General features: G+C 39.8%; 1 protein-coding gene across 1 annotated transcript in view; it reads left to right on the forward strand.

Annotated features, from left to right (window-relative positions):
• The window catches only part of ahnak (AHNAK nucleoprotein), a 34236-nt gene extending 13453 nt beyond the window's left edge, over positions 1–20783 (forward strand). Inside the window, exon 6 of the mRNA XM_080036156.1 lies at positions 73–20783. Coding sequence (XP_079892282.1) covers positions 73–19875 — 19803 coding nt within the window. The 3' untranslated portion in view covers positions 19876–20783. The remainder of the gene's footprint in view (positions 1–72) is intronic.
• Positions 20784–24082: the final 3299 nt, after the last annotated feature.

Consider the following 24082-nt stretch of genomic DNA (forward strand, 5'->3'; position numbering starts at 1 on the left):
TTACCTTTCTGTATAAAGTACATGATTTGGTTAAATGTTCACGTTATATGTTTTCCTGTCTTTTATCAATAGAGTGGCGATGATGAGGACTATAAGAGAATATACACAAAAAAGATTAAACCAAGACTGAAGTCTGAAGACCTTGCAGAAGGAGTGGATGTTCGCACAGAGCGGCATAGCAGCACAAGCAGCGATGGCAACACAATTACTACCATCACCCGCCGCATCACTACCTACACTGTGGATATGCCAAGTGGCATGAGTGAGCAACATGAACTTTCAAGCCCAGAGTTCAAGGGGCTAAGGCATGAATCTGGAGATGGCTCTCCTCATATCAGAATCACACATGGCACCCCTTCAGGTAAAGTTGGAGCAGAAGAGGGTTTTTTTGAGTCAAGCGATGTATCTTACACTGGGCCTCAAGTTAGCTCTACAGAGACACACTGGGGCAGTGGAGGAGTTCAGACAATTACAAGAGAAGTAGAAAGAGGAGGAGGTACAGGTGTCAGATTTAAAGAGTCTAAATTTGGAGTTACAGGTAGTAGCGATCAGGGGCGCTTTGAGATTTCAAGAGGAAGTGGAGAGCAAGCAGATGGGAGCGTTCAGGTGTCAGAAACAAGCACAACACTAAGAGAGAGCACCAACACTGAAAGAAGGCAGGTTACAATAGGAGGGTCGGGAGATGCCATGGTAACATCCAGTGATGAGAATGGAGGGTCAATTAATCTGTCTTTACCAGGAAAAGGCATGCAGATGTTTACTTCAACAGTAGATAAAGCACATGAGAGAAGTGTTGACACCAGTTTAGGTGAAAGGACAAAGATGAAGGTATCTGAATTCACCATCAGTCACCCGCAGGCAAAGGGTTCAGACATAGATAATTTGAATGTCCGACTTGATGGAGGGTCAAGTGGTATTGATACAGAATGGAGAGGTGGCAGGATGGGAGGATCAGCAATAACTGTAGGAAATGTTCGCTCAGGATTTTCCTCAGCACCAGGCAAGATTTCAATGGCAGGAGTGAATGTCAACCTTACAGGTTCAAACTTGAAAGGAGAGGTTGATGCCAACCTACCAAGTACAAAGGGAGGAATAAAAGTTTCTGGGATTGACACTCAAGTTAAAGGCAATGAAAATGAGGGCACTAAGAGCGGCATTAAACTTTCAACTATTGAGATGCCTGTGATTGGAATGAAAGGAATTAAAAAAGAGGAAACTAGTATTGAGGTTAAACTCAGTGGTGATGCAGATATGTCAGTACCTGTGACAGGTCTTGATGTTACAGTTCCAAAGACTGTTGGAGAAATAAAGGCTCCCAAAGTAGACATTAAGGGTCCATCATTTAAGGCCAAGAAGCCATCATTTGGCTCTAAAGGTCCTAAGGTGGAAGCTCCAGATGTTGATATACAATTTACCAAACCTGAAATTGATGTCAAGGCACCTATGGTTGACATTGAAGCCCCTAAAATTAACATTCGGGGACGTGAAGGTGGATTCAACAAGCCAGATTCCTCGATACCATCCTTTGACCCGAAAGGCCCAAAAGTTGAGGGAGATCTGGATGTAAAGATTCCATCAGTTGAAATTAAAGGTCCAAATGTGGAAGGGCCAGAGATTGAGTTGGGAAAACCAAAACCTTCAACGATAGGGGGAAAAATAAAAACACCTGAAGTTGACATCAAAGGTCCTAAGGTTGATATTAAAGGGCCAAAGGGCGGATTTGAAATGCCTAAAATTAAAACACCAACCTTTAACATTAAAGGTCCAAACGTGGAGGGCCCAGATGTAGATATAAACCTTACTAAAGCAGGATTTGATGTGAAAGTACCAGATGTTGACAATAAAGCACCAGGGTTTGACATGCAAGGACCGGATGGAAAACTCAGAGGCCCAAAATTAAGCATGCCAACCATTTCAGGACCAAAAATATCCATGCCGAAAGGGGACTTTAATCTGAAAGGTCCACAACTCAAGGGTACTATGGATGTGCCAGCTTCAAAGATAGAGGGAGCTATAAAAACAGCTGAAGTAGACATTGAAGGTCCAAAGGTTGATATTGTAGGGCCAAACGGTGGATTTGAAATGCCTAAAATCAAAATGCCATCTTTTAACATTAAAGGTCAGAAAATGGAGGTTTCAAATGTTGATGTATCCCTTCCCAAAGCAAACATTGATGTGAAAGCACCTGGCATTGACATTAAAGGACCAAAGGTTGACATTGAAGGGCCAAAGGGTGGATTTGAAATGCCTAAAATCAAGATGCCATCATTTGGAAACAAGGGTCCAAAGATGGAGGGTCCAGATGTTGATATAACCCTTCCCAAAGCAAACATTGGTGTGAAAGGACCTGACGTTGACATTGATGGTCCAAGCGGTAAAATCCAAGGACCCAATTTCAAAATGCCATCAATTAAACGGCCGGAAATCTCTATGCCAGATATGGATCTTAATCTGAGAAGTCCAAATCTCAAAGGTGATGTGGATATGTTAGCTCCAAAGTTAAAAGGAGACATCAAAATGCCTGAAGTTGACATCAAAGGTCCAGAGGTTGATATTCAAGGGCCAAAAGGAGGATTTGAAATGCCTAAAATGAAAATACCAACATTTGGCCTCAAAGGTCCAAAACTGGAGGGTCCAGATGTTGATATAAACCTTCCCAAAGCAAACATTGATGTGAAAGCACCTCACGTTGACATCAAAGGACCAGAGGTTGACATTGAAGGACCTGATGCAAATCTCAAAGGATCCAAATTCAAAATGCCATCAATATCAGGACCCAAACTGCCAGATTGGGATATAAATCTGAAAGGACCAAAAGCAAAGGGAGATTATGATGTGTCAATTCCAAAGATTGAGGGTGATATAAAAGTTCCCAAGGCCAATATTGAAGGACCAGATTTTGACATTGAGGGCCCCAAAGGAGGTATTAAAATGCCAAAATTTAAAATGCCATCCTTTGGAGGCAAGGGTCCAACTGTTGAAGGGCCTGAAGTTGATGTCAGCCTCCCAAAAGCTGAATTTAACATTAAAGCCCCTGAATTGGATATCAAAGGACAAGATATTGACATTGAAGGTCCAGGCGGTAAAATCAAAGGACCCAAATTCAAAATGCCATCCATTACAGGGCCGAAAATCTCTATGCCAGATGTGGATCTTAACCTGAAAAGTCCAAATCTCAAAGGAAGTGTGGATATGTCAGCTCCAAAGTTGAAGGAAGACATTGAAATGCCTGAAGTTGACATTCAAGGTCCAGAGTTCGATATTGAAGGGCCAAAAGGAGGATTTGAAATGCCAAAAATGAAAATGCCATCATTTGGCTTCAAAGGTCCAAAACTGGAGGGTCCAGATGTTGATATAAACCTTCCCAAAGCCAACATTGATGTGAAAGCACCTCGCGTTGACATCAAAGGACCAGGGGTTGACATTGAAGGACCTGATGCAAATCTCAAAGGATCCAAATTCAAAATGCCATCAATATCAGGACCTAAACTGCCAGATTGGGATATAAATCTGAAAGGGCCAAAAGCAAAGGGAGATTTCGATGTGTCAGTTCCAAAGATCGAGGGTGACATAAAAGCTCCCACGGCCGATATTGAAGGACCAGATTTTGACATTGAGGGCCCCAAAGGAGGTTTTAAAATGCCGAAATTTAAAATGCCCACCTTTGGAGGCAAAGGTCCAACTGTTGAAGGATCTGAAGTTGATGTCAGCCTCCCAAAATCTGATATTGACATTAAAGCACCTGAATTGAATATCAAAGGACAAGATATTGACATTGAAGGTCCAGGCGGAAAAATCAAAGGACCCAAATTCCAAATGCCATCCATTTCAGGGCCGAAAATATCTATGCCAGATGTGGATTTTAATCTGAAAAGTCCAAACCTGAAAGGTGATTTGGATATGTCTGCTCCAAAGTTAAAGGGAGACATCAAAATGCCTGAAGTTGACATCAAAGGTCCAGAGATCGATATTGAAGGGCCAAAGGGTGGATTTGAAATGCCCAAAATAAAAATGCCATCATTTGGCTTCAAAGGTCCAAAACTGGAGGGTCCAGATGTTGATATAAACCTTCCCAAAGCAAACATTGATGTGAAAGCACCTCACGGTGACATCAAAGGACCAGAGCTTGACATTGAAGGACCTGATGCAAATATCAAAGGATCCAAATTCAAAATGCCATCATTACATGGACCCAAAATGCCAGATTGGGATATAAATCTGAAAGGGCCAAAAGCAAAGGGAGATTTCGATGTTTCAGTTCCAAAAATTGAAGGTGACATAAAAGTTCCCAAGGCCGATATTGAAGGACCAGATTTTGACATTGAGGGCCCCAAAGGAGGTTTTAAAATGCCGAAATTTAAAATGCCAACCTTTGGAGGCAAAGGTCCAACTGTTGAAGGATCTGAAGTTGATGTCAGCCTCCCAAAAGCTGATATTGACATTAAAGCCCCCGAATTGGATGTCAAAGGACAAGATATTAACATTGAAGGTCCAAGTGGTAAAATCAAAGGACCCAAATTCAAAATGCCGTCCATTACAGGGCCGAAAATATCTATGCCAGATGTGGATATTAATCTGAAAAGTCCAAATCTCAAAGGTGATGTGGATGTGTCAGTTCCAACGTTGGAAGGGGACATGAAAACACCTGACTTTAATATCAAAGGTCCAAAGGTTGATATTGAAGGTCCAAAAGGAGGATTTGAAATGCCTAAAATGAAAATTCCCAAATTTGGCATCAAAGGTCAAAAAGTGGAGGGTCCAGATGTGGATATAAACGTTCCCAGAGCAAACATTGATGTGAAGGCACCTAATATTCACATTAAAGGACCAGAGTTTGACATTGAAGGATCTGATGCAAAACTCAAAGGATCAAAATTCAAAATGCCATCAATTTCAGGGCCAAAACTTTCTATGCCAGATGTGGATTTTAATCTGAAAAGTCCAAACCTCAAAGGTGATGTGGATTTGTCAGGTCCAAAATTAAAAGGAGACATTAATATGCCTGAAGTTGACATCAAAGGTCCAGAGGTTGATATTCAAGGGCCAAAAGGAGGATTTGAAATGCCTAAAATGAAAATGCCATCATTTGGCATCAAAGGTCCAAAACTAGAGGGTCCAGATGTTGATATAAACCTTCCCAAAACAAACATTGATGTGAAGGCACCTCGCGTTGACATCAAAGGACCAGAGCTTGACATTGAAGGACCTGATGCAAATATTAAAGGATCCAAATTCAAAATGCCATCAATATCAGGACCCAAACTGCCAGATTGGGATATAAATCTGAAAGGGCCAAAAGCAAAGGGAGATTTTGATGTGTCAGTTCCAAAGATTGAGGGTGATATAAAAGTTCCCAAGGCCGATATTAAAGGACCAGACTTTGACATTGAGAGCCCCAAAGGAGGTTTTAAAATGCCGAAATTTAAAATGCCAACCTTTGGAGGCAAAGGTCCAACTGTTGAAGGGCCTGAAGTTGATGTCAGCCTCCCAAAAGCTGATATTGACATTAAAGCCCCTGAATTGGATATCAGAGGACAAGATATTAACATTGAAGGTCCAAGTGGTAAAATCAAAGGACCCAAATTCAAAATGCCGTCCATTACAGGGCCGAAAATATCTATGCCAGATGTGGATATTAATCTGAAAGGTCCAAATCTCAAAGGTGATGTGGATATGTCAGTTCCAACGTTGGAAGGGGACATGAAAACACATGATTTTAATATCAAAGGTCTGAAGGTTGATATTGAAGGTCCAAAAGGAGGATTTGAAATGCCTAAAATGAAAATTCCTAAATTTGGCATCAAAAGTCCAAAAGTGGAAGTTCCAGATGTGGATATAAACGTTCCCGGAGCAAACATTGATGTGAAGGCACCTGATATTCGCATTAAAGGACCAGAGTTCGACATTGAAGGACCTGATGCTAAACTTAAAGGATCGAAATTCAAAATGCCATCCATTACAGGGCCGAAAATTTCTATGCCAGATGTGGATTTTAATCTCAAAAGTCCAAACCTCAAAGGTGATGTGGATTTATCAGGTGGAAAATTGAAAGGAGACATGAAAATGCCTGAAGTTGACATCAAAGGTCCAGAGGTTGATATTCAAGGGCCAAAAGGAGGATTTGAAATGCCTAAAATTAAAATGCCATCATTTGGCATCAAAGGTCCAAAACTAGAGGGTCCAGATGTTGATATAAACCTTCCCAAAGCAAACATTGATGTGAAAGCACCTCACGTTGACATCAAAGGACCAGAGCTTGACATTGAAGGACCTGATGCAAATCTCAAAGGATCCAAATTCAAAATGCCATCAATATCAGGACCTAAACTGCCAGATTGGGATATAAATCTGAAAGGGCCAAAAGCAAAGGGAGATTTCGATGTATCAGTTCCAAAGATTGAGGGTGACATAAAAGTTCCCAAGGTCGATATTGAAGGACCAGATTTTGACATTGAGGGCCCCAAAGGAGGTTTTAAAATGCCTAAATTTAAAATGCCAACCTTTGGAGGCAAAGGTCCAACTGTTGAAGGGCCTGAAGTTGATGTCAGCCTCCCAAAAGCTGATATTGACATTAAAGCGCCTGAATTGGATATCAAAGGACATGAAATTGACATTGAAGGTCCAAGTGGTAAAATCAAAGGACCCAAATTCCAAATGCCATCCATTTCAGGGCCGAAAATATCTATGCCAGATGTGGATTTTAATCTGAAAAGTCCAAACCTCAAAGGTGATGTGGATATATCGGCTCCAAAGTTAAAGGGAGACATCACAATGCCTGAAGTTGACATCAAAGGTCCAGAGTTTGATATTGAAGGGCGAAAAGGAGGATTTGAAATGCCTAAAATGAAAATGCCATCATTTGGCTTCAAAGGTCCAAAACTGGAGGGTCCAGATGTTGATATAAACCTTCCCAAAGCCAACATTGATGTGAAAGCACCTCGCGTTGACATCAAAGGACCAGAGCTTGACATTGAAGGACCTGATGCAAATCTCAAAGGATCCAAATTCAAAATGCCATCAATATCAGCACCCAAACTGCCAGATTGGGATATAAATCTGAAAGGGCCAAAAGTTAAAGGAGATTTTGATGTGTCAGTTCCAAAGATTGAGGGTGACATAAAAGTTCCCAAGGTCGATATTGAAGGACCAGATTTTGACATTGAGGGCCCCAAAGGAGGTTTTAAAATGCCTAAATTTAAAATGCCATCCTTTGGAGGCAAAGGTCCAACTGTTGAAGGGCCTGAAGTTGATGTCAACTTCCCAAAAGCTGATATTGACATTAAAGCGCCTGAATTGGATATCAAAGGACATGAAATTGACATTGAAGGTCCAAGTGGTAAAATCAAAGGACCCAAATTCCAAATGCCATCCATTTCAGGGCCGAAAATCTCTATGCCAGATGTGGATTTTAATCTGAAAAGTCCAAACCTCAAAGGTGATGTAGATATGTCAGCTCCAAAGTTTGAGGGAGACATCAAAATGCCTGAAGTTGACATCAAAGGTCCAGAGTTTGATATTGAAGGGCGAAAAGGAGGATTTGAAATGCCTAAAATGAAAATGCCATCATTTGGCTTCAAAGGTCCAAAACTGGAGGGTCCAGATGTTGATATAAACCTTCCCAAAGCAAACATTGATGTGAAAGCTCCTCATGTTGACATCAAAGGACCAGAGCTTGACATTGAAGGACCTGATGCAAATCTCAAAGGATCCAAATTCAAAATGCCATCAATATCAGCACCCAAAATGCCAGATTGGGATATAAATCTGAAAGGGCCCAAAGTAAAAGGAGATTTCGATGTGTCAGTTCCAAAGATTGAAGGTGACATAAAACTTCCGAAGGTTGATGTTGAAGGACCAGAAGGAGGTTTTAAAATGCCGAAATTCAAAATGCCAACATTTGGAGGGAAAGGTCCCACTGTCGAAGGGCCTGAAGTTGATATCAGCCTCCCAAAAGCTGATATTGACATTAAAGCCCCTGAATTGGATATCAAAGGACAAGATATTGACATTGAAGGTCCAAGCGGTAAAATCAAAGGACCCAAATTCAAAATGCCATCCATTTCAGGGCCGAACATCTCTATGCCAGATGTGGATTTTAATCTGAAAAGTCCAAACCTCAAAGGTGATTTGGATATGTCTGCTCCAAAGTTAAAGGGAGACATCAAAATGCCTGAAGTTGACATCAAAGGTCCAGAGTTTGATATTGAAGGGCGAAAAGGAGGATTTGAAATGCCTAAAATGAAAATGCCATCATTTGGCCTCAAAGGTCCAAAACTGGAGGGTCCAGATGTTGATATTAACCTTCCCAAAGCAAACATTGATGTGAAAGCACCTCACATTGACATCAGAGGACCAGAGCTTGACATTGAAGGACCTGATGCAAATATCAAAGGATCCAAATTCAAAATGCCATCAATACATGGACCCAAAATGCCAGATTGGGATATAAATCTGAAAGGGCCAAAAGCAAAGGGAGATTTCGATGTGTCAGTTCCAAAGATTGAGGGTGACATAAAAGTTCCCAAGGTCGATATTGAAGGACCAGATCTTGACATTGAGGGCCACAAAGGAGGTTTTAAAATGCCCAAATTTAAAATGCCAACCTTTGGAGGGAAAAGTCCAACTATTGAAGGGCCCGAAGTTGATGTCAACCTCCCTAAAGCTGATATTGACATTAAAGCCCCTGAATTGGATATCGCAGGACATGATATTGAAATTGAAGGTCCAAGCGGTAAAATCAAAGGACCCAAATTCAACAAGCCATCTATTACAGGACCAAAAATCTCTATGCCAGATGTGGGATTTAATCTGAGGAGTCCCAAACTCAAAGGTGATGTGGATGCATCAGCTCCAAAGATTGAAGGAGACATAAAAACACCTGAGGTCGAGATCAAAGGTCTTAACGTTGACTTGAAATCTCCAGAGGGACAACTTAGTGGCCCGAAAATGAAGTTACCAAAAATATCTGGACCAAAAATATCATTTCCAGATGTTGACTTCAATCTGGATGTACCAAAGTTGAAAGGTGACTTGAAAGGGGATGTTCAATTGCCCAAAGTGGAAATGGAGGGACCAGATGTAACAATTGATGCTCCGGAAATCGGCACAAAGAAAACCAAATTTAAAATGCCAAAGTTTGGATTTAAGGGTTCAAAAATAAAGGCCCCAGAAACCGATGTGAAAATGGTAAAAGGGGATATCAACATCAAGGGGAAGAATGGTAGTTCTGAAGGTATTGATCTTGACCTGGGACTGACTAGTCCTAAAACTAAAGGATCCAAATTCAAGATGCCTAAATTTGGTTTCAAAGGCCCTAAGGTTGAAATGCCAGACGTTGACATTAATCTTCCTAAAGTTGGAACAGATGTGGATTTCCATCTGAAAGGTCCCAAACTGAAGGGTGATTTGGATTTATCACTTCCAAAAACTGAGGCAGAAATAGCAGCCCCTCAAGTTGACATCAGAGGTCCAAAGGTTGTTATTGAAGGGCCAAAAGGAGGATTTGAAATGCCTAAAATGAAAATTCCCAAATTTGGCATTAAAAGCCCAAAACTGGAGGGTCCAGATCTTGATATTAACCTTCCCGGAGCAAGCATTGACTTGACAACACCTGACATTGATATCAAAGGACCAGGGCTTGACATTGAAGGACCTGATGCAAATCTCAAAGGAGCCAAATTCAAAATGCCATCATTATCAGGACCCGAACTGCCAGATTGGGATATGAATCTGAAAATGCCTAAAGTAAAGGGAGATTTTGATGTTTCAGTTCCAAAGATTGAGGGTGACATAAAAGTTCCCAAGGTCGATATTGAAGGACCAGATCTTGACATTGAGGGCCCTAGTGGAGGTTTTAAAATGCCGAAATTTAAAATGCCAACATTTGGAGGAAAAGGTCCAACTGTTGAAGTTCCTGAAGTTGATGTTGGCCTCCCGAAAGCTGATATTGACATTAAAGCCCCTGAATTGGATATCAAAGGACAAGATATTGACATTGAAGGTCCAAGCGGTAAAATCAAAGGACACAAATTCAAAATGCCATCTATTACAGGGCCGAAAATATCTATGCCAGATGTGGATTTTAATCTGAAAAGTCCAAACCTCAAAGGTGATGTAGATATGTCAGCTCCAAAGTTTGAGGGAGACATCAACATGCCTGAAGTTGACATCAAAGGTCCAGAGATCGATATAGAAGGGCCAAAGGGTGGATTTGAAATGCCCAAAATAAAAATGCCATCATTTGGCTTCAAAGGTCCAAAACTGGAGGGTCCAGATGTTGATATAAACCTTCCCAAAGCAAACATTGATGTGAAAGCACCTCACGTTGACATCAAAGGACCAGAGCTTGACATTGAAGGACCTGATGCAAATATCAAAGGATCCAAATTCAAAATGCCATCATTACATGGACCCAAAATGCCAGATTGGGATATAAATCTGAAAGGGCCCAAAGTGAAGGGGGATTTCGATGTGTCAGTTCCAAAGATTGAGGGAGACATAAAAGTTCCCAAGGTTGATATTGAAGGACCAGATCTTGACATTGAGGGCCACAAAGGAGGTTTTAAAATGCCGAAATTTAAAATGCCGTCCTTTGGAGGGAAAGGTCCAACTGTTGAAGGGCCTGAAGTTGATGTCAGCCTCCCGAAAACTGATATTGACATTGAAGCCCCTGAATTCGATATCAAAGGACAAGATATTGATATTGAAGGTCCAAGCGGTAAAATCAAAGGACCCAAATTCAAAATGCCATCTATTACAGGGCCGAAAATATCTATGCCAGATGTGGATTTTAATCTGAAAAGTCCAAACCTCAAAGGTGATGTAGATATGTCAACTCCAAAGTTTGAGGGAGACATCAAAATGCCTGAAGTTGACATCAAAGGTCCAGAGATTGATATTGAAGGACCAAAGGGTGGATTTGAAATGCCCAAAATGAAAATGCCATCATTTGGCTTCAAAGGTCCAAAACTGGAGGGTCCAGATGTTGATATAAACCTTCCCAAAGCAAACATCGATGTGAAAGCACCTCACGTTGACATCAAAGGACCAGAGCTTGACATTGAAGGACCTGATGCAAATATCAAAGGATCCAAATTCAAAATGCCATCATTACATGGACCCAAAATGCCAGATTGGGATATAAATCTGAAAGGGCCCAAAATGAAAGGAGATTTCGATATGTCAGTTCCAAAGATTGAGGGTGACATTAATGTTCCAAAGGTCGATATTGAAGGACCAGATCTTGACATTGAGGGCCACAAAGGAGGTTTTAAAATGCCAAAATTTAAAATGCCTTCCTTTGGAATGAAAGGTCCAACTGTTGAAGGGCCTGAATTTGATGTCAGCCTCCCGAAAGCTGATATTGACATTAAAGCCCCTGAATTGGATATCAAAGGACAAGATATTGACATTGAAGGTCCAAGCGGTAAAATCAGAGGACCCAAATTCAAAATGCCATCTATTACAGGGCCGAAAATATCTATGCCAGATGTGGATTTTAATCTGAAAAGTCCAAACCTCAAAGGTGATGTAGATATGTCAGCTCCAAAGTTTGAGGGAGACATCAAAATGCCTGAAGTCGACATCAAAGGTCCAGAGTTCGATATTGAAGGACCGAAGGGTGGATTTGAAATGCCCAAAATAAAAATGCCATCATTTGGCTTCAAAGGTCCAAAACTGGAGGGTCCAGATGTTGATATAAACCTTCCCAAAGCAAACATCGATGTGAAAGCACCTCACGTTGACATCAAAGGACCAGAGCTTGACATTGAAGGACCTGATGCAAATATCAAAGGATCCAAATTCAAAATGCCATCATTACATGGACCCAAAATGCCAGATTGGGATATAAATCTGAAAGGGCCCAAAATGAAAGGAGATTTCGATGTGTCAGTTCCAAAGATTGAGGGTGACATAAAAGTTCCCAAGGTCGATATTGAAGGACCAGATCTTGACATTGAGGGCCACAAAGGAGGTTTTAAAATGCCAAAATTTAAAATGCCATCCTTTGGAATGAAAGGTCCAACTGTTGAAGGGCCTGAATTTGATGTCAGCCTCCCGAAAGCTGATATTGACATTAAAGCCCCTGAATTGGATATCAAAGGACAAGATATTGACATTGAAGGTCCAAGCGGTAAAATCAGAGGACCCAAATTCAAAATGCCATCTATTACAGGGCCGAGAATATCTATGCCAGATGTGGATTTTAATCTGAAAAGTCCAAACCTCAAAGGTGATGTAGATATGTCAGCTCCAAAGTTTGAGGGAGACATCAAAATGCCTGAAGTTGACATCAAAGGTCCAGAGATCGATATTGAAGGGCCAAAGGGTGGATTTGAAATGCCCAAAATAAAAATGCCATCATTTGGCTTCAAAGGTCCAAAACTGGAGGGTCCAGATGTTGATATAAACCTTCCCAAAGCAAACATTGATTTGAAAGCACCTCACGTTGACATCAAAGGACCAGAGCTTGACATTGAAGGACCTGATGCAAATATCAAAGGATCCAAATTCAAAATGCCATCATTACATGGACCCAAAATGCCAGATTGGGATATAAATCTGAAAGGGCCCAAAATGAAAGGAGATTTCGATATGTCCGTTCCAAAGATTGAGGGTGACATAAAAGCTCCCAAGGTCGATATTGAAGGACCAGATCTTGACATTGAGGGCCACAAAGGAGGTTTTAAAATGCCAAAATTTAAAATGCCATCCTTTGGAATGAAAGGTCCAACTGTTGAAGGGCCTGAAGTTGACGTCAGCCTCCCGAAAGCTGATATTGACATTAAAGCCCCTGAATTCGATATCAAAGGACAAGATATTGACTTTGAAGGTCCAAGCGGTAAAATTAAAGGACCCAAATTCAAAATGCCATCTATTACAGGGCCGAAAATATCTATGCCAGATGTGGATTTTAATCTGAAAAGTCCAAACCTCAAAGGTGATGTAGATATGTCAGCTCCAAAGTTTGAGGGAGACATCAAAATGCCTGAAGTTGACATCAAAGGTCCAGAGATCGATATTGAAGGGCCAAAGGGTGGATTTGAAATGCCCAAAATTAAAATGCCATCATTTGGCTTCAAAGGTCCAAAACTGGAGGGTCCAGATGTTGATATAAACCTTCCCAAAGCAAACATTGATGTGAAAGCACCTCACGTTGACATCAAAGGACCAGAGCTTGACATTGAAGGACCTGATGCAAATATCAAAGGATCCAAATTCAAAATGCCATCATTACATGGACCCAAAATGCCAGATTGGGATATAAATCTGAAAGGGCCCAAAATGAAAGGAGATTTTGATGTGTCAGTTCCAAAGATTGAGGGAGACATAAAAGCTCCCAAGGTCGATATTGAAGGACCAGATCTTGACATTGAGGGCCACAAAGGAGGTTTTAAAATGCCGAAATTTAAAATGCCATCCTTTGGAATGAAAGGCCCAACTGTTGAAGGGCCTGAATTTGATGTCAGCCTCCCGAAAGCTGATATTGACATTAAAGCCCCTGAATTGGATATCAAAGGACAAGATATTGACATTGAAGGTCCAAGCGGTAAAATCAAAGGACCCAAATTCAAAATGCCATCTATTACAGGGCCGAAAATATCTATGCCTGATGTGGATTTTAATCTGAAAAGTCCAAACCTCAAAGGTGATGTAGATATGTCAGCTCCAAAGTTTGAGGGAGACATCAAAATGCCTGAAGTTGACATCAAAGGTCCAGAGATCGATATTGAAGGGCCAAAGGGTGGATTTGAAATGCCCAAAATGAAAATGCCATCATTTGGCTTCAAAGGTCCAAAACTGGAGGGTCCAGATGTTGATATAAACCTTCCCAAAGCAAACATTGATGTGAAAGCACCTCACGTTGACATCAAAGGACCAGAGCTTGACATTGAAGGACCTGATGCAAATATCAAAGGATCCAAATTCAAAATGCCATCATTACATGGACCCAAAATGCCAGATTGGGATATAAATCTGAAAGGGCCCAAAATGAAAGGAGATTTCGATGTGTCAGTTCCAAAGGTTGAGGGTGACATAAAAGCTCCCAAGGTCGATATTGAAGGACCAGATCTTGACATTGAGGGCCACAAAGGAGGTTTTAAAATGCCAAAATTTAAAATGCCATCCTTTGGAATGAAAGGTCCAACTGTTGAAGGGCCTGAATTTGATGTCAGCCTCCCGAAAGCTGATATTGACATTAAAGCCCCTGAATTCGATATCAAAGGACAAGATATTGACATTGAAGGTCCAAGCGGTAAAATCAAAGGACCCAAATTCAAAATGCCATCTATTACAGGGCCAAAAATATCTATGCCAGATGTGGACTTTAATCTGAAAAGTCCAAACCTCAAAGGTGATGTAGATATGTCAGCTCCAAAGTTTGAGGGAGACATCAAAATGCCTGAAGTTGACATCAAAGGTCCAGAGATCGATATTGAAGGGCCAAAGGGTGGATTTGAAATGCCCAAAATAAAAATGCCATCATTTGGCTTCAAAGGTCCAAAACTGGAGGGTCCAGATGTTGATATAAACCTTCCCAAAGCAAACATTGATGTGAAAGCACCTCACATTGACATCAAAGGACCAGAGCTTGACATTGAAGGACCTGATGCAAATATCAAAGGATCCAAATTCAAAATGCCATCATTACATGGACCCAAAATGCCAGATTGGGATATAAATCTGAAAGGGCCCAAAATTAAAGGAGATTTCGATGTGTCAGTTCCAAAGGTCGAGGGTGACATACAAGCTCCCAAGGTCGATATTGAAGGACCAGATCTTGACATTGAGGGCCACAAAGGAGGTTTTAAAATGCCAAAATTTAAAATGCCATCCTTTGGAATGAAAGGTCCAACTGTTGAAGGGCCTGAATTTGATGTCAGCCTCCCGAAAGCTGATATTGACATTAAAGCCCCTGAATTGGATATCAAAGGACAAGATATTGACATTGAAGGTCCAAGCGGTAAAATCAAAGGACCCAAATTCAAAATGCCATCTATTACAGGGCCGAAAATATCTATGCCAGATGTGGATTTTAATCTGAAAAGTCCAAACCTCAAAGGTGATGTAGATATGTCAGCTCCAAAGTTTGAGGGAGACATCAAAATGCCTGAAGTTGACATCAAAGGTCCAGAGATCGATATTGAAGGGCCAAAGGGTGGATTTGAAATGCCCAAAATAAAAATGCCATCATTTGGCTTCAAAGGTCCAAAACTGGAGGGTCCAGATGTTGATATAAACCTTCCCAAAGCAAACATTGATGTGAAAGCACCTCACGTTGACATCAAAGGACCAGAGCTTGACATTGAAGGACCTGATGCAAATATCAAAGGATCCAAATTCAAAATGCCATCATTACATGGACCCAAAATGCCAGATTGGGATATAAATCTGAAAGGGCCCAAAATGAAAGGAGATTTCGATGTGTCAGTTCCAAAGATTGAGGGTGACATAAAAGTTCCCAAGGTCGATATTGAAGGACCAGATCTTGACATTGAGGGCCACAAAGGAGGTTTTAAAATGCCAAAATTTAAAATGCCATCCTTTGGAATGAAAGGTCCAACTGTTGAAGGGCCTGAATTTGATGTCAGCCTCCCGAAAGCTGATATTGACATTAAAGCCCCTGAATTGGATATCAAAGGACAAGATATTGACATTGAAGGTCCAAGCGGTAAAATCAGAGGACCCAAATTCAAAATGCCATCTATTACAGGGCCGAAAATATCTATGCCAGATGTGGATTTTAATCTGAAAAGTCCAAACCTCAAAGGTGATGTAGATATGTCAGCTCCAAAGTTTGAGGGAGACATCAAAATGCCTGAAGTTGACATCAAAGGTCCAGAGATCGATATTGAAGGGCCAAAGGGTGGATTTGAAATGCCCAAAATAAAAATGCCATCATTTGGCTTCAAAGGTCCAAAACTGGAGGGTCCAGATGTTGATATAAACCTTCCCAAAGCAAACATTGATGTGAAAGCACCTCACGTTGACATCAAAGGACCAGAGCTTGACATTGAAGGACCTGATGCAAATATCAAAGGATCCAAATTCAAAATGCCATCATTACATGGACCCAAAATGCCAGATTGGGATATAAATCTGAAAGGGCCCAAAATGAAAGGAGATTTCGATGTGTCAGTTCCAAAGATTGAGGGTGACATAAAAGTTCCCAAGGTCGATATTGAAGGACCAGATCTTGACATTGAGGGCCACAAAGGAGGTTTTAAAATGCCAAAATTTAAAATGCCATCCTTTGGAATGAAAGGTCCAACTGTTGAAGGGCCTGAATTTGATGTCAGCCTCCCGAAAGCTGATATTGACATTAAAGCCCCTGAATTGGATATCAAAGGACAAGATATTGACATTGAAGGTCCAAGCGGTAAAATCAGAGGACCCAAATTCAAAATGCCATCTATTACAGGGCCGAAAATATCTATGCCAGATGTGGATTTTAATCTGAAAAGTCCAAACCTCAAAGGTGATGTAGATATGTCAGCTCCAAAGTTTGAGGGAGACATCAAAATGCCTGAAGTTGACATCAAAGGTCCAGAGATCGATATTGAAGGGCCAAAGGGTGGATTTGAAATGCCCAAAATGAAAATGCCATCATTTGGCTTCAAAGGTCCAAAACTGGAGGGTCCAGATGTTGATATAAACCTTCCCAAAGCAAACATTGATGTGAAAGCACCTCACGTTGACATCAAAGGACCAGAGCTTGACATTGAAGGACCTGATGCAAATATCAAAGGATCCAAATTCAAAATGCCATCATTACATGGACCAAAAATGCCAGATTGGGATATACATCTTAAAGGGCCAAAAGCAAAGGGAGATTTTGATGTGTCAGTTCCAAAGATTGAGGGTGACATAAAAGCTCCCAATGTCGATTTTGAAGGATCAGATCTTGACATTGAGGGCCACAAAGGAGGTTTTAAAATGCCAACATTTAAAATGCCATCCTTTGGAATGAAAGGTCCAACTGTTGAAGGGCCTGAAGTTGATGTCAGCCTCCCGAAAGCTAATATTGACATTAAAGCCCCTGAATTGGATATCAAAGGACAAGATATTGACATTGAAGGTCCAAGCGGTAAAATCAAAGGATCCAAATTCAAAATGCCATCTATTACAGGGCCGAAAATATCTATGCCAGATGTGGATTTTAATCTGAAAAGTCCAAACCTCAAAGGTGATGTAGATATGTCAGGTCCAAAGTTTGAGGGAGACATCAAAATGCCTGAAGTTGACATCAAAGGTCCAGAGATCGATATTGAAGGGCCAAAGGGTGGATTCGAAATGCCCAAAATAAAAATGCCATCATTTGGCTTCAAAGGTCCAAAACTGGAGGGTCCAGATGTTGATATAAACCTTCCCAAAGCAAACATTGATGTGAAAGCACCTCACGTTGACATCAAAGGACCAGAGCTTGACATTGAAGGACCTGATGCAAATCTCAAAGGATCCAAATTCAAAATGCCATCATTACATGGACCCAAAATGCCAGATTGGGATATAAATCTGAAAGGGCCCAAAGTGAAAGGAGATTTCGATGTGTCAGTTCCAAAGATTGAGGGTGACATAAAAGTTCCCAAGGTCGATATTGAAAGACCAGATCTTGACATTGAGGGTCACAAAGGAGGTTTTAAAATGCCAAAATTTAAAATGGCATCCTTTGGAGGGAAAGGTCCAACTGTTGAAGTGCCTGAAGTTGATGTCAGCCTCCCGAAAGCTGATATTGACATTAAAGCCCCTGAATTGGATATCAAAGGACAAGATATTGACTTTGAAGGTCCAAGCGGTAAAATCAAAGGATCCAAATTCAAAATGCCATCCATCACAGGGCCAAAAATATCTATGCCAGATGTGGATTTTAATCTGAAAAGTCCAAACCTCAAAGGTGATGTAGATATGTCAGCTCCAAAGTTTGAGGGAGACATCAACATGCCTGAAGTTGACATCAAAGGTCCAGAGATTGTTATTGAAGGGCCGAAGGGTGGATTTGAAATGCCCAAAATAAAAATGCCATCATTTGGCTTCAAAGGTCCAAAACTGGAGGGTCCAGATGTTGATATAAACCTTCCCAAAGCAAACATTGATGTGAAGGCACCTCACCTTGACATCAAAGGACCAGAGCTTGACATTGAAGGACCTGATGCAAATATCAAAGGATCCAAATTCAAAATGCCATCATTACACGGACCCAAATTGCCAGAATGGGATATAAATCTGAAAGGGCCCAAAGTGAAGGGAGATTTTGATGTGTCAGTTCCAAAGATTGAGGGAGACATAAAAGCCCCTGATTTTAGCATCAAAGGTCCAAAGGTTGACATTGAAGGTCCAAAAGGTGGATTTGAAATGCCTAAAATAAACATGCCATCATTGAACATTACAGGGCCAAAAGTCGATTGTCCAGAAGTGGATATAAACCTTCCCAAATCCAACAAAGGTCTAAATGCTAATATTGGATTCCCCAATATTGATCCTGTAAAGACAGGCGTTACCTTTCCGAAGTTCAAAGGTCCTAAATTTGGAGTGAAATCCCCTGAAGTGGAGGGGCGTGAAGCCAAGGTTAAGACACCTATGTTCAGTGTAGGAGCAAAGGGTTCCAAAGCAGAAGTAAGTCTCCCAGATACTGAAGCAAGTATTGATGCTCCTGATATTGATATACATGTAAAGGGGAAAAAGGGGAAGTTTAAACTCCCTAAAGTTAAAGGAAAGGCAAAGAAACCTGATGTTGACATAGAAACACCGGCAGTAGAATTGGATGTAGATACACACAATATCCATGTCAAAGGCACAAAGGTCAAGAAGCCTCTTTTTGGTAAGCTTCATTTTCCTGATGTGGAATTAGATATCAAATCACCAAAAGTGAAAGGCGACGGATCTTTATCAGAGGGATTACATTTTCCATCTGCTAGTGGGAACACCACAATTAAGGGCCCTGGTATTGACAGCCCAAATGTCAGTTTGGAAGGGAAAGATGTGAAATTAAAGACTCCTGGTTTTGATGCAAATCTAAACCGACAAGGAGTTGTTAGAAGTGGTGCAGAGATTGACACACGTGTTTCAGGGGGCAGGATATTTGGTGGCCTTCATTATCCAGAGGGTACTGTAACATTTCCCAAAATGAAGGTACCAAAATTTGGCATGGCTCTGCCTCAGTTGGAAGACCAGCAAGGTGGCAAAAATGTTGAATCAGGATTTTCAGCTAGTGGAGGCATAAAAATACAGTCTCCATCTGTTAGTAGCCAAGTCAGTTCGCAAAATATTGAGGTTCCCAGTCCAGAACTGAGGCTCAGTGAAGGGAAAGGAAAGACAAAGGTCTCGAAATTGTTTGGCAAATCCAAAGCAAAGGGCAGCAGTACAGGGGATATTCGTGGACCAGAGGTAGAATTGAGTGTAAGTGGAAAAGGTGGTAAGGTCTCTAAAGACCTTAGGGGTGGCACATTGGAATTAGGGGGTGATCCTGGACTCAGTGTGTCAACTAAAGGCAAGTCAGCTTCATTGGATCTATTGAAGAAATCAAGGCATCAGTCTTCCTCTTCTCTGAGTGATGAGGGTGGGCTTGCAGTTAGCTCTCCTTCTGCTCACTTAGGGGCTGAGAGTGGCGATATTTCATTAGACCTAGGAGGCAGCAAGGTGAAAGGAAAGAAAGGCAAGTTGAAGTTTGGCACCTTTGGAGGTTTTGGTTCAAAGTCAAAGGGCTCATATGAAGTGACACTTGGCGAGGACAGTGAAGCAGGAGTGGAGGGAAGTGCAGGTGTTTCTCTACCCTCTAAGAAATCTAGATTGTCGTCATCTTCCAGCAGTGACAGTGGTTCAAGAGGTGGTTTCAGATTCCCAAGACTTGAACTATCCGTTTCACCAAAAAAATAATTGGTAATGAGGCAAATTAAACTCTCTCATGTGCACCAAAATGACCTCCTCAAATATGAAATGTTTTAAGGTTTTAACACCTATGGGGACGTACAGAGTCATCTCAATGTCTTTAGCTACAAGTTACTATTTTTTTCAGTAATTAGACAGAAGTGCATGAGATTGTTTAAAATCCATTCAAACTGTAAATAAGATTAATTTGTATTGTAATAATAAATATTGTTTTTTTGTACATAGTCCAGATTTATTGAACATAGGCCATCTCACGACATTTAAACCAATAGTTTATTACAGGGTTTCAGATTATGTCCTATTCATTCTATTAAATGAATGTTGTTAATGAACGTGTGTGGTATATTTGTACCCAGGGGTCTACTGCACAGGACAGATAATGACAATAATTATTTTGAAGGAAAAATGTTGTTTATACACCTACACACAAATAGAAACAGTTTAATTTTTTTTAAATGTATGAAATAATTTTATTTTCAAGCTTTGATATTTTATAATCAGTGCAGAGGCATATTTACAAAATGCAGATCTGGCCCGTTATAACACATTCTACTTAGTGATGGTGTTGTATATACCATAATTGCAGAGACAATCACTGTTTGGAAATGATTAACTCCAATATGCTGTTGAAATTTTCTTTTAATTTTTAAGACATTTTATTCAACCATAAATTCTGTACCATTTGCCCCAAATATGCAATTGCTTAATTTGTTCTAAACATGTTTTGCTTCCTAATCCTATCATTTTAATTCCTACCCGTTGATGATGATGATCTTATGTATTTTCCTTGATTTCCTGTCACTCTGTCTTTGTTCACACACCTTAAATAATTGTTACAAATAAACAGTCACTTTTTGATGTAATTGGTTCGCAAATAAAATCTGTGTTGATAGAGAGTTGATTGGAATTGAGCATAATTCTTTGGGTCTATTCTTTTGTGTGCAGTCTGCCAAATAAACAAAATAAAAAGATTTATACAATTTACAAGGTTTCTTAAATCCATATTTACCAGTGCCTTAATCCTGTGATATGATATGATATGATATGATATGATATGATATGATATGATATGATATGATATGATATGATATGATATGATATGATATGATGTGAAATGATACGATATAACTTGATACATCTGTAATACTTGACAGGGTTTCTCTATATGCCCTTGACTATTACACACATTTTATCTAAGCTATTATTACTTACTTTAAAATAATGATATAGTCTCCATACATTCATCTATAACAGCTAAGACTGGATGCAGTGTTACATAAATCCAGGGAACAGTCCATTACACAAAGCATAGAAGGCAAGGCAAGTTTATTTAGCACAATTCAGACACAAGGCAAATCAAAGTGCTTTTCAGAGGCATACAAAACATTAGATTCAGACAAAAGATATAGAATAAAATGATAGGATATATATATATATAGGGGAAGGTGGGGTGATTTGTGCAACTTTTTACTCAAAGTGATTTTAAAGTGAGGCCTTGACAGTTATGTCTCCAACTCAAATATGTACATATATTTCAGGATGTTGTGCATCCCTGGCAATAAAAACTTTGGATCTGGAATAAACTGTTTAAGAAATATAGCTTTCGGAAAAAAAGTTGTCTTGTCGCACAAATCACCCCACGTAGTGGGGTGATTTGTGCGTCATTGTGTCACAATGACAAAGTCACCATCATCATCTTTCTGGCTATCTGAACTCTCATCAGTGGTGTCGTTAAGTGGAATTGAGATGTCACTCTCTCCTGAGCTACTGTAGACTATCACTTTCTTTTGGTGACCAGCGTATACAGCCATGCCACTGGCACAACTCTCAGAAATGTACTTTGCACTAGTTGCTCCGTGCTTGTGGAACCAACTGCCACCTGACAAATGTGATTCCCCCTACATTTCTGCCTTTAAATCAAGGCTCAAAACCCATATGTACACCCTGGTGTTTCCTCCCCATTAACCTCTGCACTACTTACTTACCTCTGCACTACTATCTGTGTTTATGTGGATGTATGGGCTTTACGTCTTTTATTTTGGTTATTGTTATTTTACCTTCATTGTTTACCTACTGAATGCACTATGTACAGCACTTTGGACAGTGCAAACTGTCATAAATGTGCTTTTATAAATACATTTTACTTACTTACTTACTTATAACTCACCCAGGCCCTTGCGCACAAATCACCCCATCCCCAGAATTTTGGATAATAGGCATGATGCAGCAATTTAGGGTTGACATTGTGCTAACTATATAGACTCAAAGTGTAGCATACCAAAGCACTAAAACATGTGTCAAATGTTTTCAAACGTGTCTATAATTGTTCAGACACAATAATCAAAAAACCTTGATCATGGAAATTTTACTTTGAAAGGCAAAACACAGTTTTTTTAGCTTAAATGTGCTTATATCTTATTCCTTGTGTCTCCCTTCTTTACAGGATGAGTCAAATGGATGGCTCTTCTTAAATATGTGGTCACATTTCCAATTTCTTCCACGGTTTTCTAGAAACAAGGGGTTTTGCAACTTCCAAAATGCACAAATCACCCCACCTTCCCCTACTATACTGTATATACTTTATTTATGTTTATATTTTAAAAAATGTTCTTTATATATATATATATATATATATATATATATATATATATATATAATATGTCCTATAAATTCATACAGCATGGTATACAACAGTAAGGTTGAAACTACCAGAAAGATACATTGAAACAAACTTTAATGAGTGGTATCAGGTATGTTTCTAGATGGTAGGCCCCTTTAAGAGTATATCCCCAAAGGTTCATTGCTTTTATTGTCCAATATTACTCTGAACTGAAAATTGTTTGAAATAGCAGAGATATTGCAGCATTATCTTTTTAAGAAACTTCCAATAAAAACATATGGAGTGTAACTGATATATGACAGGGCACTTAATGCAATCCAAAAAATAAAAAGCAGTTACTTCTGTGCATCCTTCTGACAACAGATTACCACCACAGAAACACTGGATCTGTGACATCACATCCATCACATAAAGCAAAGGAAATAATGCCAACACCCATTCCGGATATGTAGATACTTCAAATAACATGTCACATGTAATCTCACGATGAGGTAACCCATCAGGTGATCTCAGCCCCTCTGCCTCATCAGTAAGTATTGAAAAAAAAAATATATATGTATATTATTCTCATGAACTTTCATGAATAGAAAATACTTTCTTAAAGACCAGTACAGCCAAATTAACTACATTTCTTATACCAATTGTGGCGTGAATACTGGATGCTGAAAACTGACACTAAACAGAAATGCTTGATGTGAAACAGTTAACGGTTTAAATTAAGTTTCTCATTGAAAAAAATAATGAGTAGGAAGACGGTAAAGATGTCAGAGATTTTGACAACCCACATTCAACTACTCTCTTAGTCCTGGGCCAGACTTATCATTTAACGGGAAAACATGAAAGTCAGTACAGCTCGATACTCAAAGGGTCTAATCTTTTCCACTAGATTAGGAGATTATGCAGAACTTGTTGTGCAAAATGTGTGTAGTGTGTAGTGTCAACAATGTGAGAAAAAGAGCAGGTTTGAAAAACATCACTGTCTGCTTTCCACCCCACATCTATGGTTTAAAAAATAATTTGTAACTATTTTGAAGTAAAAAATAAGCGATGAAGAGTGAACATTGTGGCGTTTAAACAAGTTCAAAAGATATTCAGATTTTACAGTTCCTTTTCATTTGTTAAAAGTTGAATTAATGAAAAAAATCCCAAATTTAATGATCATTTGAATGGAGTTTCTACTTGAATGTATGAATGAGGAGTTGTAAAATGCTTAAACATCTGTGAAAATGTGCTGATTCTGAATTTTCTAAATTCCCTGAAAAACGTTGACTATTTAGTATGCAATATGTAGCAGTTTTATTGATGTATCTTGGTTGAGAAATATATAATCAGTTTAGCTGAAAATCAGTTTCATAATGATAATAATCATAAAGAATTCCAGCACACACAATCCAATGCCATTGCAATTGGGCTCCGTATTCAGTGGTGGCTGGTTACTCAAAAAATTGGGGAGGAGGCCTCCTACCGTGTCATGTTAACACTACTTATCTCTCTTATCTTTGTTAATTTTACTCAAAAAAATAAAAATAAAAAAAATAAAAATGGCTGTGTCATTACAAGCCTGTCAAACAAACA

The sequence above is a fragment of the Ammodytes marinus genome (assembly GCF_949987685.1).
Source record: "Ammodytes marinus genome assembly, chromosome: 10".
Classification (NCBI taxonomy): Eukaryota; Metazoa; Chordata; class Actinopteri; order Uranoscopiformes; family Ammodytidae; genus Ammodytes; species Ammodytes marinus.